The sequence below is a fragment of the Notamacropus eugenii genome, chromosome 3 (assembly GCF_028372415.1).
Source record: "Notamacropus eugenii isolate mMacEug1 chromosome 3, mMacEug1.pri_v2, whole genome shotgun sequence".
NCBI lineage: Eukaryota > Metazoa > Chordata > Mammalia > Diprotodontia > Macropodidae > Notamacropus > Notamacropus eugenii.
In genome coordinates, this window is record NC_092874.1 from 180,535,388 (window position 1) to 180,550,526 (window position 15,139).

Here is a 15,139-nt window from a genome sequence, read left to right on the forward strand (position 1 = left end):
ATTCAGTTTTCTTCCAAGTGAAACTTTTAATACCTTGTTGTGAATGTGCCAAATTTTGGCAAAAAAAATTTTTTTTAACTGTCCACTCCTTTAAAAACTGTAAAACAAATGAAATATTGAATTGGCTGAATTAAAACCTAGATCTTAATGCCTTTGATAAATTTATTTGCAATGCAAAATACCATCTTTTTTTCTTTGTGACAGTGAATACAAAACAAAAATAGACTAAGATAGACATCATCTAAAGCTCTTTTCATCTATTAAGTATTTATTTTTAAGACCTAGTGAACATTTTCATTAAAAATTTTCAATGTTGATTAATGATGGGAGTTTAAAGTTCCTATTCATTAAATTAAGCAATGAATTTTTGTTGCCAAATCAGTGTTTTGACAGATGCTATAATTAAAAAACAAGGACACAAATCTTGGCTGATAAGATTTCAGTATCAATTTATAGCTGTATCAGTTGAAACTTAATAAAATAATTTTTAAAGTGGAGAGAGTTCAGGTATTCTGGGCATTTTTGCGTACATCCTGTGCATTACAGTTATTCTGCCGTATTTGATTTACATATAAATGCCACCAATAACTGCTCAGACAGCCTAAGCAGTAATTCTACATTTGCAACAATGAAAATTCACTTAGTTTTGTCATCTTCTAAGTGGTAACGTTGCTTCATAGCTCTGTATTTTCTAAGGAAGTACAAGGCTTCTAGCTCTTTTATTACAAATTCTCCTCGTGCAATAAGTTCTCTGATCTTCTCTGGGTCCTTCACATCTTTGTTTTTAAGGAAAGCTGCCTTCAAACGTCTTTTAAAGTAGTCTGCTCCCTTTGGATATTCTCTTCCGACATACAGCAGCTTAAAAACAAACATGTTTTATATTCCTAAATAAGTTGCAGCATGTAATATTAAGATTATTGGAACTAGTAGTAGATACTTACATTTTTATAAAGAGTCAAAACTTCTCCTCTTAATGGGTTAGCCATTTTCATTTGTCACTGAAAATTTCCACTGTCTTCATAGGTATAAATGCACACACATACCTGGAAAAATGGGTATTTTATCAATACATATTTTAAAATAATAAAATATTAAATTCAGAGCAACTCTCAACAAAGGAAGATTTTATGCTACTTTATGGAAAATGAAACAGGAAGCACCTGAATTCTTGTTTCTTAATTTAACTTTGCATTTATTGGCAAATAACAAATTGATGGACACAGTAGAATTTAGAGATGGAAACGACCTATTCCACAGGGCTTACCTTTTCCAATTTCTTCATTTTACAAATGGGGAAACTTGAGGCCAAAAGAGAAACGATTTTCTCTCAAAGTTGTAGAAGTAGTAAGTGTACAGACTTAGGTGTTAAAATTTCACCCATGTTCACTTTTTCAATTCAGGTCAAGTTATTAAATCCTCTCCCATATTTTAATATGTATAACCCTAATGAGTTTTGGTCTAATAATTTTAGTTCAAAACTTGTTTGGAAGACTTTGGTTTTGCTGCTACATTTTTCTTATGTATGTGTGCCCCTGAAATGGTCAGGCACTCCATGTCTGCTTCCTCATCTGTAAATATGAGAGATATTTAAGAATCTCAAGACTTCCAAATTCCTACAAACTTTAAATTCAATCGATCAAACATTTATTAAGCATCTACTATGTGCAAATGCCTGGGGATACAAATATAAAAGAATGAAACAGTTCCTACAGTGTAATGAATCTCATTGTGACTGGCTTTTTAAAAAAAAAGGAAAAGCTTTTTACTACTCTCAAAGCACAGAAATAGCTTTAGAGCAGGGAATTCTTAACTTGAAATCCACGAACTTTAAAAAAATTACAATTTTTAAAAATAATTGTATTTCAATATAAGTTTTTTTCTTTTATCCTGTTTTTAAAACATTTAAAAATGTTATGAGAAGGGGTCCATCATACAAAAAAAATAAGGACCACTGCCCTAGAGCATGTTTTTACTTTTAAAATTCTCTTAAGTTTAGTATTAAAAAGCATTTCAGGCTAGAAATATAATTCCTTCTAACTGAATATATATTTCTATGTCTGTGTTTATGTATATGTATGTATCTCTGTATGTTTGGTCTGGACCTTGAGTTTCATCATTGTACAGAACATATCTTTTGTGGAGACTTGCTTCCCAGGTTTTAGTTAAATTATAGTCCTATATAGTTCTAGAGAGTTGGCCTGGGGCACTGGGAGATTAAACAGCCTGTGATCACTGAGATTGTGTGAGGTGAGAGACTTGAACACAGGTTTTTCTGTATCCAAGGCCAGCCCCTCTATCCACTTTACTGCACTGCTTCTCAACTGCATTTTTTAAAAACAATTCATAAAATGAAATATAGCCTAATTGATGTTAAAACTTGTAATCAGTAATAGTGTCAACACAGGGGCTGTGTTTTTAAACTATGATTTTAAAAACTTATAAAGGAGTTTACCACAAATCTATCATTCAGAATTTTGCTAATTTAGCCTGGTCCTAACTCCAATAATGAGTGAGCTTTTACTCTAACAAAAATGTTACGATGTTCATAAAGAACAAGTAGAAGGTAGCATGCAAAGCTGATGAAAAATCCTATATGACTGAACAAGGCAGCTAGATGGCTCAGTGGATAAATCACTGCATCTGGGGTCAGGGAGGCCCAAGTTCAAATATGGCCTCAGACACTTACTAGCTATGTGACCCTCGGCAAGTCTTTAACCTCTAATCCATGAGAGAAGAAAATGGCAAATCGTTCCAGGATCTTTGCCAAGAAAACCTCATGGAGTCACGAAGTCAGACACAACTGAACATGACCCTGAGCATGTCTTAACATCACTTAACTTTCAGTGCCCCCATGAAACTTTCTAAGGGTATATTAATTACATAAGAATTAGTTGCCTCCCTTTACAGGTAAAAAAAGTTTCCACACTCAAATTTCAGTTCAATGAAATCATATGTAAATGCCCAACGATTTAGGAGAATTTTTTTTTTTTACTAATATTGCTGAATGGCAATAACTGAAAGGACACTTTCTCTTAAGAATAAGTGTTACTCAAAGAGGGCAAAGGAAAGGAACATCATGAGCAGACAATTTATAATAATGCCAAAAAAATAAAAGAGTAAAGAATGTCATCAAGGAACTCTATGTTATGATCAGAACAAGATGGGCTGGTCAAGTGGTAAGACCTAGGGGTAACAGGAAGACATAAACCATACTGCCTACTGGAACTCTTTAAGTTGGGAGAAAGCAAAAATGGCCTCCAGCACGTTGGATCCTGTCTGCTATGTACTTTTGGGGAGATAAATCAGCATAAAATCAGCAGGCCTGAATGGTTTGTGATCTGTACTGTTAGAACTCCAGAAGCCATGTGATCACAGTTCTGAACAAAAAATTTTGTATGTTATAATACCTGAACTATACTCCATGTTGGATATATAGTCATAGATTACAAGTTCTAAGGGGCTTCAAAGTCCATCTTGTTCAATGGCCTCATTTTACAGATGAGGAAACAGGCCCAGGAATATAAGTGACATGCTTTTAAGTATTAAATGTCAGAATTAAGATTTAAACCCAGGTCTTCTAACTTCAGAGCTGGCATTTGTTCTGTTGTACCTTGCTGCTTCTTCCAATATTTCATTACTGGGAAAAAAAAACTTTCTCCCTTATTAAAAAAAAACTTCAGTTCTATGTAGATAAGAAACCTTTGCTTTTCATAAAAACATTCATTTCCTCCACAGCTGCCAAAATCATTTAAGACTTAGTTCTGTCATGTTAAAACTGTTAGAAAACTTACAGTGGCTCTCTATGCATTCTTGGATAAAAATAAAAGCACTCTACCATAATGTTTAGTGTACCCCACAATCTGGCTCCAACTCACCATTCTAGACTTACTACTTCCCTTTTTGTTCCAGTTAAACCAGACTCAATTTGAAGTTCCATCTCCTGTCTGCAAAATGTACAAGCCATACCAGGAATGCATTCTCTAGAAATCCTTGTAACACCACTACTAACATATAGTACCCACTCTGTGCCAGGCACTGTGCTAAGTACTTTACAAATATCTCATTTGATCCTCAAAGCAAAGTAGGTGCTAATATTAGCACTTCATTTTCCAGATGAAGAAATAGGCAGAGGTTAAGCATTACACAGCTGCATACCTGAGGTGGAATTTGAACTCAGGGCCTGACTGCAGGCCTAGTGCTCCATTCACTATGCCACTTAGCTACCTTCCAAGATCACAGGTGAAACTTTCAGTATTAATGCTCCTTCCTGCCTCAAATCATCTTCTACTTATTGTTTATACTCCAATTTCCCCTCTAGACAGATGTTTACAAGTTCTTTGAGGGCAAAGCCTAGTTTCTTCTTTTCTGTGTCCTTTGTACCCAATATATGTGTCTTGTTCATACTATGTTTACTGAATTAAATGAATCATTACATTAGTTTAATCAGTGAAGCCTGTTTAATGGATTAAGAATAAGGGAGGTTTTCCTTTTGGAAATATACATACAGGATACAAAGACATATTTTTAGATGTTCTACAGATAGTGAATTCAAGTCACTATGCAACTATTTCTCTGTATCTTACTTTCATCAACAAAACTGAGAGGACAAAATTCATTATTTCTAATGCCATTAGTTCTAAAAAATCTAGGTGATGAGGCTCGTTATTTGCTATGTTTTGACAAACAGGAGCATATGATGTAGAAGTAAATTTCAGTCTTCTAAACCACTTCTATTTCTTCCCCAGTGGCATGTAACAAGCTCAGTTATCTTTTTATTTTCTCATGTTATGCTCACATTATCTTAAACTATAATTTTGAGCCCTCGTACCTTCACCATCTTCAACGGAATAATAAGATTCTTTTGCTTTCTTTTAAAAGTAAAGCAATATTATAGAAAAAGTAATTTTCCCTCAGATGCCAACACTGTGATATTCGTCACTGAGCACTGCATAACTGAATCCTTTAAGATGTTTGATCTGAGATAGTATCTTTTCTGTCACAAGGCCTACTTTCAACGTAAGAGAAAAGCATACTTCCTCTAGGATGCACTTTGAAACACTCTTCTGTCTTAGAGCGAGCGCAGGAATCTACGTTCATGGGATTCAGGGCTGGAAGGGACTTTAATTCTAGTCTTGGGATTCTCAGCCACCTAGCCTTCATTACTTACCATGCTGAAGGCCACCGTGCTACATGTCAGAATGCTTTTTAAATGCATTTCATAAACGGATCCAAAGGACAGCAGTTATACTCAAATATGGTTATCAAGTTTTTTTAAGTTTTTGATCTCCTCCACGCCCACCCCTCATTTTAGCCCGGGGAGGCCCAAGGGACTCGCTAGGAACAGTTTCAGACTCTCCCGCGGGGCTCAGGCCCCCGGCTCTCCCCTTCTACAGTCACTGTGGACAGGGAGGAAGGAGCTAGGCCACACCCAGGCAGCGACTCCGGGCCGTAGGCCTCATCCAATCAATGCGGGAGATCACATCCGGTTGGGAGACGCCCCCCTCCCGCCCTCCCCCCACGTGACGTCACGTCAGCCGGGCCAGGCCCCACTGGAGAAAACGGCAGACGGAGCGAGGCCACCCTGCCCTGGGGAAAAAGAAGAGACCCTCCCGCCTCCTCCAGCGCCGCCCCTCACCGTGTCCCCCTCCCTAGACACTGACAAGACAGTAGTCCAAAACACTTCACCTTCTGCCGCAAACCCGACGCTTTCCGGCAGCACCGCCCGCCCGGCCGTGGTGTAAAACCCTAGTGCCCGGGTCTGGCTCTCCTCCCCTGAGAACGAATAGGAAGGTCAGAGAGAGGGGGCGGGGCCGCGAGGCGGTGGGGGTTGGGAGAGTGAGGTGCGAACAGCGGCTGCGCGGAGACCGAGCGCTTGCTGGGGTCTGGAGGAGCGCGGGAACCTGTCTTCCCTCGCCAGGGGGCCCAGGGCCGGCCACAGAACCTTTCACTGCGGCTGCGCAGGAAGTGGCGCCGCGGCTAGGAGGCCGGTCGTCATGGCAACGGAGGGAACCATTTGTCAACAGGGTGCTAGCTCCTGCCGGCTGGTGAGGACCGCGGTGATAGACGCTGTTCCATGGTAAGCTCCGGAGACTCCCAAGAAAGGGCCAGGTTCGGGGAGGGGGTGGGGTAATAAAGGGTAAGAAACGTCGTCTCCTTACGAGGATCCAAGTGAGTGGGAGCATTAGATCTCAAGACAGGGTTAGCTAGAGGATGGATCCCTAAACTGTACGTCCCAAAAGTCTTAGTGCAATTTGAAGCTACTAAGGAAAAAAATTTTATTTAATGCATCCAGAGTTTTGGGACACTGTGTACACAGAGATGGATGAAGGGTAGGTGTGGACGAGCAGATGGTGTAGCCTCGGCGTTCTTTGGACCCTCCCCCCTGCTGAGTTAGGAACTCCGAATTATTCAGAAAGTGTTTGCCAAAGGGAGAAATAACCTAATGACTGCTCGTGGCATACGTGCCGTGTTGCAGTCTGCTGTAAAATAAAACAAAACTAAAAAAACAATGGACCTGAGCTGGAAGTTTGTGGTCACTGATAATAAACTTTCCCTTGGAGATGGAAACCTTGGGTGTTTTACGGCGTTTCCACAAATCATTAAAAAGTGACGAAGAGGTAAAGCGTGTGGCCCACCTTAACGCCACATGGGGGCGCTAGCTGTCGTTCGTATCGCCCCTTCTTGCGAGTCAGTGCATTGTATTCCGAGTTCTCGGAAGAACAGAGGCTGCTGAAGTAGTGAGTGTGCTGGGGATGCCTCTCGGTGTCGGGGGGAACGTGGGTATCGATACTTACTGACTTTGTCATCTTTTGTTTTTCCCAACTTCTAGGCTCCCAAATCGAAAAAGGTAGGTTCAAATGACTGGTTTCTCAAATTAGAGAGTTAAGTGCATAAAGACAAAACTTTCTTAGAGTTCATCTCTCATTCATTTTTACTTTTGCTAACATCTTTGCAGGTGAACTTCTTAAAAGTTCTTTAAAACTTATGTAATAAAGACTTAAGACCACTAACAGTATGTAAGCATTTGAAAGGCGGGATAGAGCTTTGAAACCATTCTTAAAAAAACAAAGATTAATAATGGAAACTTAGGTTATTTCTTTTCTAAATTATCTTCATTCCATCATATGATGCCTGTTATTTTCATATTTTAAATGAGTCACCCTGAGCAATATGTGCCTGATTTGACCTATTGTGAACTATATGTTGTTCTGTACTAAAGAATTGTAGTTCTGTGTTTGTGTGTCTCTCTGTTTCCAAGGTAGTTGGTTTTAATAAATGATCTTGAACTGTTTAAATCTTTCAGGATTTATTTTTTTTTTTTGCTCAGCTATGAAGAAGGCATTTTATTTTGTTGTGCCATAAACATTTTGAACGTACTTGTCAAAATATTGCTTCACATCGTCCTTTCATTCTGAAAATTCAATTGTAAATTTAAAATGATATTTATGTTTTATGACTTCTCTCTTTTGCTTATGTAGTAAATGTTTCAATGTTATCAGAAATTCAGTGTGGAAATTCCCTCCACTACTGCAGATCTACAGCCTAATTTGCAGTCTTCTAGAATTGCCTGGTGTCCCTAAAAGTTAAATGATTCATTCATAGTGACATAGCTAGTAAGTAACAGAGATCTTCTTGACTCCAAAGTTAGTATTTTACTCAGTCTAGCATTGTCCTAGCATCAAGGGGATAATTTCTGGGGTTGGAAAGGTAATCAACTGCTCATTCCCTAAAAATTTAGGAGTCAATACAATACACATGGATAATTATGTAGAAAGAAGTGTTAGTATTACTACCAAGATGCTAAAAAAAGGGAAACCAGAGAACAAAAAACACAGCTATTTCTGAATGTTCCTTCCAGGCTTGTAATAAATCTTTTGAGCTGTTGAACTTTGCACTCAGCACACTCAAACTGCCCTAAGCAAAGGCATAGCTCTTTTTCAGAGGGGAGCCAGTTTCTCAGAATTAGCCTAAGGATGACATACATTCTAATGAGATGCCGATGCTTTTTGCAGGATGAGAAGGAACTTTAAAAAAGATACTATTTTTTCTTAGTGAAGGGGCAAAGACTTTACTGATAGGGTCCTCACAAAAGCAGGGGTGGGATGGCATAAGCAAAAATGTAAAAACCCTGAATTTTTAATAGGTAAGCCAAGAAGTTACAAGAAGTTAGGTTTAAAAGACAATTTTTCTGCAATACACAACACTTAATTATTTTTTTTTAAAAGTGTCTCTTTTACTTAAGAAGAGAATTTTCCTAGTTGCAGTAGCAGTTCCTGTTTTAGTATATTGTTTGTTGTTCAGTCATTTCGGTCCTTTTTTTCCTTGACCTCCCTACAGAAATGATTCCTGCTTTGTTCCCCTATCTGAGGTGTCTGCTCCCTTATTCCTGTTTGTCTCAACCCTAATCCTCAGGTGTCTCACTCTGAATCTTTCTGACCTTCCCACTGTTCCCTTCCTAATTAACACACCTCCTATCTTAAATGTTTTCTTTTCTCACTCCTTCCATCTTCTAACGCTGAGACTTATTCCCTCATAATGGCACTGATTTCCCTGGCCCTCTTTCCAACACTGGCTATCCTTTCTCTCATACCTCCCAAATTACCCACTGCTTGTGGTGAGAGTCAGAATACTTGCTTCGCACTGACAATCCCAGACTCTCCCTCTAACAACATCATTTGACAGATTCTCCTCTTTTAAAGTTCAATGCTACCCAAATTTGTCAAGCTTACAAATTCTGGTGGCTGTAATCTCCCAACCCTTAGGGCATTCTTCCTCCTTAATAAATTTAATGTCTGGCTCACTGTCTTTTTCTTCACCTCAATTTCTCCCTCATACTAGGGGGAAATACACACATGCATACACGCATGCATACACATACTACATACATACACACAAACACACGTACACATATATGTATATCTATACACATGTGTATAAATGTTACATATATGTGTGTTACATGTGTGTATAAATGTTCTCTCAAATTTGCTTAATTTCCCGGTTCCTCAATCTGTTCAATTCCCTTGACTTCCCTCCTCTACTTTATTTCAATAACATACAATATACCCTGAATTTTGCCACCACTCACAAATGTTTTTTAAAATTGTACTTTAACATTCATTTAAAATTATTTTATTTTTAATTCTCTCCCTCTCTTTAGCACCTCCCCCACCCATTGAGAAGATAAGCTATATAATATCTGTTATACATATAAAGTCATGCAAAATGTACTTGCATATACTTGCCATACTGTAAAAAAAAAAAAAAGCCAAGAAAAATAAAGTGAAAAAAATATTCTTCAATCTGCACTTAGGGTTCATCACTTCTCTTTCTCTCAATATAGATGTTCTTTTTCTTCATGAGTCCTTTGGAATTGTCTTGGGTCATTGTATTGATTAGAGTAGCTAAGTCTTTCAGAGCTGAACATCATTACAATATTGCATGTTCTCTCGGTTCTATTCACCTCACTGTGTATCAGTTCATATGCATCTTCCCAGGTTTTTCTGAAACCAGTCCCTTCATCATTTTTTATAGCACAATAGTACTCTGTTGCAGTCATACACCATAATTTGTTCAGCCATTCTTCAGTTGATGGGCATCTCAATTTCCAATTGCCACCCCAAAAATTTGCTACAAATATTTTTGCATATATCAGTATTTTTCCATTTTCCTTTATCTTTTTAGGATACAGATTCAGTAGTGGTATTGTTGAATCAAAGTATGCATGATTTTTAGCCCTTTTGTCATAGTGCCAAATTGCTGTCTAAAATGGTCGGATCAGTTCATAACTCCACAAATGGTGTATTAGTCTACCTATTTTTTGCTCCCCACTCCTCCAGCATTTGTCATTTTTCTTTTCTGTTATATTAACCAGTCTGATAGGTATGAAGTGATAACTCAGAATTATTTCACTGTGAAGGAGACTGTGTCAGTGGGTGGAACTTGGTACCAAATCCTGAATCTGCTATAGTGACAGCATAGCTTACCGAGAGGAGCAAGTCTTATACCTGGCCAGCAGGCTGCTCATCCTCCTGTGGAGCTCGCGAGTAAAAGAATGAGGCGGGGGAGCGGGTCATAAAGCAACTCCGATTTATTCAAGCAAGCACTCTGATTATATAGTGTTTGCCAGCTAGCCCAGTGAACCATGGTAACACACACAAACAAACCCGAAGCTATAGTAATGAACACAAGCTGGAACTATAGTGACAAAAACAAACCAGGGGTGGGGCCGTCCCTTCCAATGCCATCTTGTTCACCCTTCCCTGCACTGGACTCAGTTTACCTGATGTCCGTCAGTGTGGCGTCCCAGATGGTGTGGCGTTCAGTGCCCCTTACATGAATCCAGTCCAGAACTACAATCCAGGACAGCTGGTGGAAGAAGGCAGGCCTGGCCCCAGGCAGCCTCTCAAATAGAGTTTTCATGGGACTTTAAGACTTTAGTGAGGACAGGATCTAGCATACCAGTACAGTTGTTTCACACTGGGACTGTAGCAGGAGATAGGACCAGTGCCTACCCATTCTGTTCAGCAGTATAGATCCTGGCTCTGGCACTAACCCCTAATCGAAAAATTGAAGGACGAAAACAAGAAAACTCTTACAATTAAGAAATACTATGATTTAAAAGAATTCTAAGGTTAAATCCCAGAGGAAAGCAATAACCCAGAATAATGAGAAAAAAGAATGAATTAGCCACAAAGACTCCTAGAGTGCTTGGTTAATATGAAGGAAGAGCTGAAACAAGATATGGTTTTACATATATGTGTATCTGGATACACACATATATAAAGAGTATGTGACGTTAGAGCAAAAAGTGAACAACCTTAGACAAATAGTTGAAATGAAAAATGGAATGGAGCAAACAATTCAATGAAACAGCAAGAAATATTAGAACAGTGTCAGACTGAAAAAAATTAGAAGTGAGAAATTTCTTATAAAAAATGATTGAACTAGAAAACAAAAAAAGAGGTCATTTAAGAATCATTGGATTTCTGGAAGATCATTGCAAAAAAAAAAAAAAAGGTCCAAATATCTTATTTCAAGAAGTGAAGAAAATTGCCCAGAGATATTAGGGCAAGAGTATAAAGTGAAAATATAAACAATCCACCAGTCACTTCCTGAAAGAATCCCCAAATTGAACATACCCGGTAACATTATAGCCAAAATCCAGAATTTTCAGTTTGAAGAAAAAAATACTGCAATCAAAGCAGAGGAAAGAGGTCAAATACCAAAGAACCATAGTCAGGATTGCCCAAGACTAAGATGCAACTATTATAAAAACAGGAACTCTTGGACTACATTATATGAGAAGACAAAAGACAAAGGACTATAACCAAGAATGACTTATCTGGCAAAACCAAATGTGATACTACAGGGAGAAAATGGATCATTAATAGAGTAAAGGAATTTGAAGCATTCCTGTTGAGAAAACCAGATCTGAGTACAGTCTTTGGAAAACAAATACAAGAGATAAAAGAAACTTATAAAGGAAATTAGATAAAACAGATATGTGAGTTATTGTCAGTATGTTTATAGCAACTTTTATTCATAGCCTAACAATTGTTAAACTAAGTCGTACTTAATATGTAACAGTTAACAGCATTGAAATATATTTTGCTTACATAAGCAGTTTGTGATTGCAACATAATCTTTATATGAGAGAGGGAGAGAACTAGAGGACCACTCATTATAGAACAGATTTAAAAAAAAAAACACAAAAGATAAAAATGTAATTCAAAATACGAAAAGAAAAAAGAGACAAATGCAAATAAAAATAAAATTGAAAACTAAGTATTTCTTTTAAAAAAAAATTAATCTGAAAAAATTTCAAAATATGAGCACCCAGAAAAAAAAGGTAAAATAAAAGAAAACCAGGCAATAGAACACCACCCCATACCAAATAATTCAAAGACTAAGTAATTTGTCTCTCTATAAAATTGCTCCCCAAAAGAGTAAATATTGCCCATAAGGAGTTAGTTAGTCTTCCTAGTTATTTGGGGAAAAATGTTGGACAATTAGTGAACCAGATAGAGACTGTTCACCAGTTAAGTATAGAGTGACTGCCTGAGCTGTATAACTTATAAGATTATCATAGATAATTCATAGTGCTTGAAAATTATAATATCAAATCTGGTCCATCCACAAACTCATGTTTGGGAATGCAGATGTGTAGATCTGAAGATAGTTACAATTAACCCAAACCATCAGGGAGTTATGTTCTAGGTACAAATAGGTTAGCAGGTCCCAAAAGGGGCAGAGCCATTCTACCAGTGCCCAAGAATAAGTTATATTGTGTAGGAAAAGCAGGAGATGGGCTTACATGTATTGCTAAACAATAATACTATTGCTTATGGAAATGATAAATGCTTTGGCTGTTAAAGCAGGCCAGACCTTACTCAAGCAGGTCTGCTGTTTTAGGTTCAAGTTAGAATGAAATAAATGGAATGAAATAAGACAATCACTATCTGACATTTAAGAAAAAATAAGCATATCAAATAATACCATGGAAAAGATATTTGGCAAGAAAATAGCACTGGTTCAGGTAGACATAGGCCCTCTCCCCTTTCCCATTCATAGAGGAATATGACTGGTAAGCTGGATGGGTTGGGTCACTGTAATAGCAAGGACCCTGGTATACACAGGAGGGCCTGCTGTACTAGTTCTTAGATCTACTTTTCTAAAAGGAAAGCAACTTTTGAGGTGTCAACAATCTACTTTAATCAAGCACATATATATTATTCATTTAGTGCAGAGGGAAAAAGTCAGTACCCTGAACTTCAGAGAAAATACAAAAAGAGAAATAAAGATCAACAGACAGGGCTTCCAACTGTCTGACCTGCAAGCAATGCATATATCACAGATCAACAGACAGATCCAACTGTCTCACCATACATACATAGTTACCAGAGAGAGAAGCATCAACATCTGAGTTTTCAAAGCTGGAGGCTCCTTAGCAGCTTCCCAGTCTCATCTGGCATTCAAACTTTCTTCCAAAAACTAAGCCCCAAAGTAAAACCTTACCTCCAAGTATTTATACACTTTTCAGAACTAGAAGGCCACACCCACTGACCCAGTGCCTCAACAGAAATTAACAAAAGGTATTGAGGCCTATTAATGGGCAGGGAAGATCTTTAACTTACCCCCACCCACCATTAACCTTAAATTACCATTCCAGTGACAGTGTGGTGACTCAAGAGATACAGGAATCTGCTAAACTAAGGGTTCATCTTTTTATGCCCTAGAAGACCAGGAAGCATCATTAATGGCTCCAGCCTTAGGCCTCTGGACCAGTCAAGTCTCCAGAACAGTTTCTCTGCCTTTAGAGAAAAAACACTAGTCTGGCCTTCATGGCATGGCCTCTACTTGATTTTGCTCCTATCAAAAATGTTATTGTTTATGTCAATATATGTTGATTATATCCTTGCCCTGGGTTCTGGATAATGGACAATGTTTTTGTGCTTTCCTAGTCACCAACGGATTGAAACAAGGCTGTGTGCTTGCTCCCATGTTTTTTAGCATGATGTTTTCAGCCAATTTGTCAAATCATTTTAATGAGGATGAACGCAGCATCAAAGTCAGCTACCACACTGATGATAACTTCTTCAACTTTAAAAGGCTGCAAGCCAAGATCAAAGTAGAGGGGGTGTTGGTGCATGATTTTCTGTTTGCAGATGATTGTGCACTCATTGTAGCCTCTAAAGCTGAGATACAGCAAAGTATGGATCGATTCTCTGCTGCTTGTGCTAATTTTGGCCAAATAATTAACACCAAGAAAACACAGGTACTCTATCAGCCACCACCATACCATCCATACATGGAACCATTGGTTACAGCAAATGGAGAAGATTTGAATGCTGTAGATAAGTTCACTTACTTTGGTAGTGTACTTTCCAGGGTTGTACACATTGATAATGAGGTTGACACATGCATTGCCAGACCTAGCTTAGTGTTTGAAAGTCTCCAAAGGAAAGTGTAGGAGAGAAGAGGTGTTAGACTGACTACCAAACTAAAGGTCTACAAAGCTGTTCTGCTGATCTCGTTGTATGTCTGTGAAACTTGGACAGTATACCAGCGCTATGCTAGGAAGCTGAATCACTTCTATTTAAGTTGTCTTAGGAAGATTCTGAAGATTTGAAGGATAAGATACCAGACACTGAGGTCTTTTCTCGAACTGAACTGCCAAGCGGTCAAACTCTGCTTCAGAGAGTGCAACTCTGATGGGCTGGCCATGTTGTTCAAATGCAAAACATATGCTTGCCAAAAAGACTATTTTATGGAGAACTCACACAGGACAAGCATTCACATGGTTGTCAGAAGAAGTGAAACACGGACACACTCAAGGTCTCTTAAGAACTTTGGAATTGATTGTGTGAACTGGCAAAGGACCACTCAGCATGGCATGCCCACATCAGAGAAGACACTGTGCAATATGAGCAAAGCAGAATTGAAATAGCCCAAAAGAAATGCAAGATGTGCAAATTTAGATAATCTACCCCAAATGTTCACACAGACTAATTGTTCCCCACCTGTGGTAGAACATTTCAATCTCAGGTTAGTCTGATCAGCCATAGTCGGATACACTGAAACTTGACTCTAGCATAGTGATGTCATTTTGGTCCTCTTCAAGAATGAAGGACAAAAATCAACAAATATGTTGATTATATATCAATTAAAATTACTTTTCTGATTTATGTTTTAAAAATTAATTTACTGTTAATGTTTTTGATTATGTGCTTGCATTATGAAAATACCATAGCTATATGCACACCTGTTAGATGTACATTTTTTTACTCTTTTTTTAAAATTTGTTTTCATACTATGGGTGTATATTTACCAGTGCTATGTATGCATGTGATTGACCCTGAACATATGCAGTCAGTAAAGCACCTTGTCAGATGATGTTTTGAATTGTGTTATGTTGACCGTTTGCAATATCAATGTGATTATGATGTAAATGGTACTGTGGGTTGACTACCTGTGATCTAAGAATAATCATTCTTGAGTTATTGAATGTTAATATCTGTTATGATACACATAATGCATTGGATAAAGGGGAGAATATGACAAAGTCCATGACTGAAAGGGAGAATGTGGCAAAGTCCATTGCCCTTGGGACAGCAGTAAAGTAAAATGAAAGATCGGA

General features: G+C 38.0%; 2 protein-coding genes across 8 annotated transcripts in view; one reads left to right on the forward strand and one right to left on the reverse strand.

The window, feature by feature from the left end:
- Window positions 1-242: 242 nt before the first annotated feature.
- On the reverse strand, window positions 243-5,805 carry ETFRF1 (electron transfer flavoprotein regulatory factor 1). Of its 3 annotated transcripts, none has more exons than XM_072653476.1 (3): window positions 5,686-5,805; window positions 942-1,043; window positions 243-858 (listed from the first exon to the last, which is right to left on the reverse strand). In XM_072653476.1, exons 2-3 carry the CDS (start codon window positions 990-992, stop codon window positions 637-639), a joined length of 273 nt encoding a protein of 90 aa, XP_072509577.1. In that variant the 5' UTR covers window positions 993-1,043; window positions 5,686-5,805; the 3' UTR covers window positions 243-636. The 3 variants fall into 3 exon arrangements, with proteins under 3 accessions (XP_072509577.1, XP_072509578.1, XP_072509579.1); XM_072653477.1 differs by having other exon boundaries at window positions 5,636-5,736; XM_072653478.1 differs by lacking the exon at window positions 5,686-5,805 and adding an exon at window positions 5,168-5,239.
- A 54-nt stretch (window positions 5,806-5,859) lies between these two features.
- The window catches only part of DNAI7 (dynein axonemal intermediate chain 7), a 79,450-nt gene continuing 70,170 nt past the window's right edge, over window positions 5,860-15,139 (forward strand). For 3 of the 5 annotated variants that reach the window (XM_072653466.1, XM_072653465.1, XM_072653467.1), the window contains exons 1-2: window positions 5,950-6,076; window positions 6,830-6,847. In XM_072653466.1, coding sequence (XP_072509567.1) covers window positions 6,074-6,076; window positions 6,830-6,847 — 21 coding nt within the window. In that variant the 5' untranslated portion in view covers window positions 5,950-6,073. Of the gene's footprint in view, window positions 6,077-6,829; window positions 6,848-15,139 lie in introns of all 5 variants that reach the window. The other 2 variants (XM_072653468.1, XM_072653469.1) reach the window with 1 other exon arrangement.

Excerpts from the sequence above, each read along its gene's own strand:
- ETFRF1 (XM_072653476.1), bottom strand. The coding sequence starts at position 992 with ATGAAAATGGCTAACCCATTAAGAGGAGAAGTTTTGACTCTTTATAAA. Across the intron at positions 859-941 it reads TTTTGACTCTTTATAAAAAT|CTGCTGTATGTCGGAAGAGA; the intron begins GTAAGTATCTAC and ends TTTGTTTTTAAG.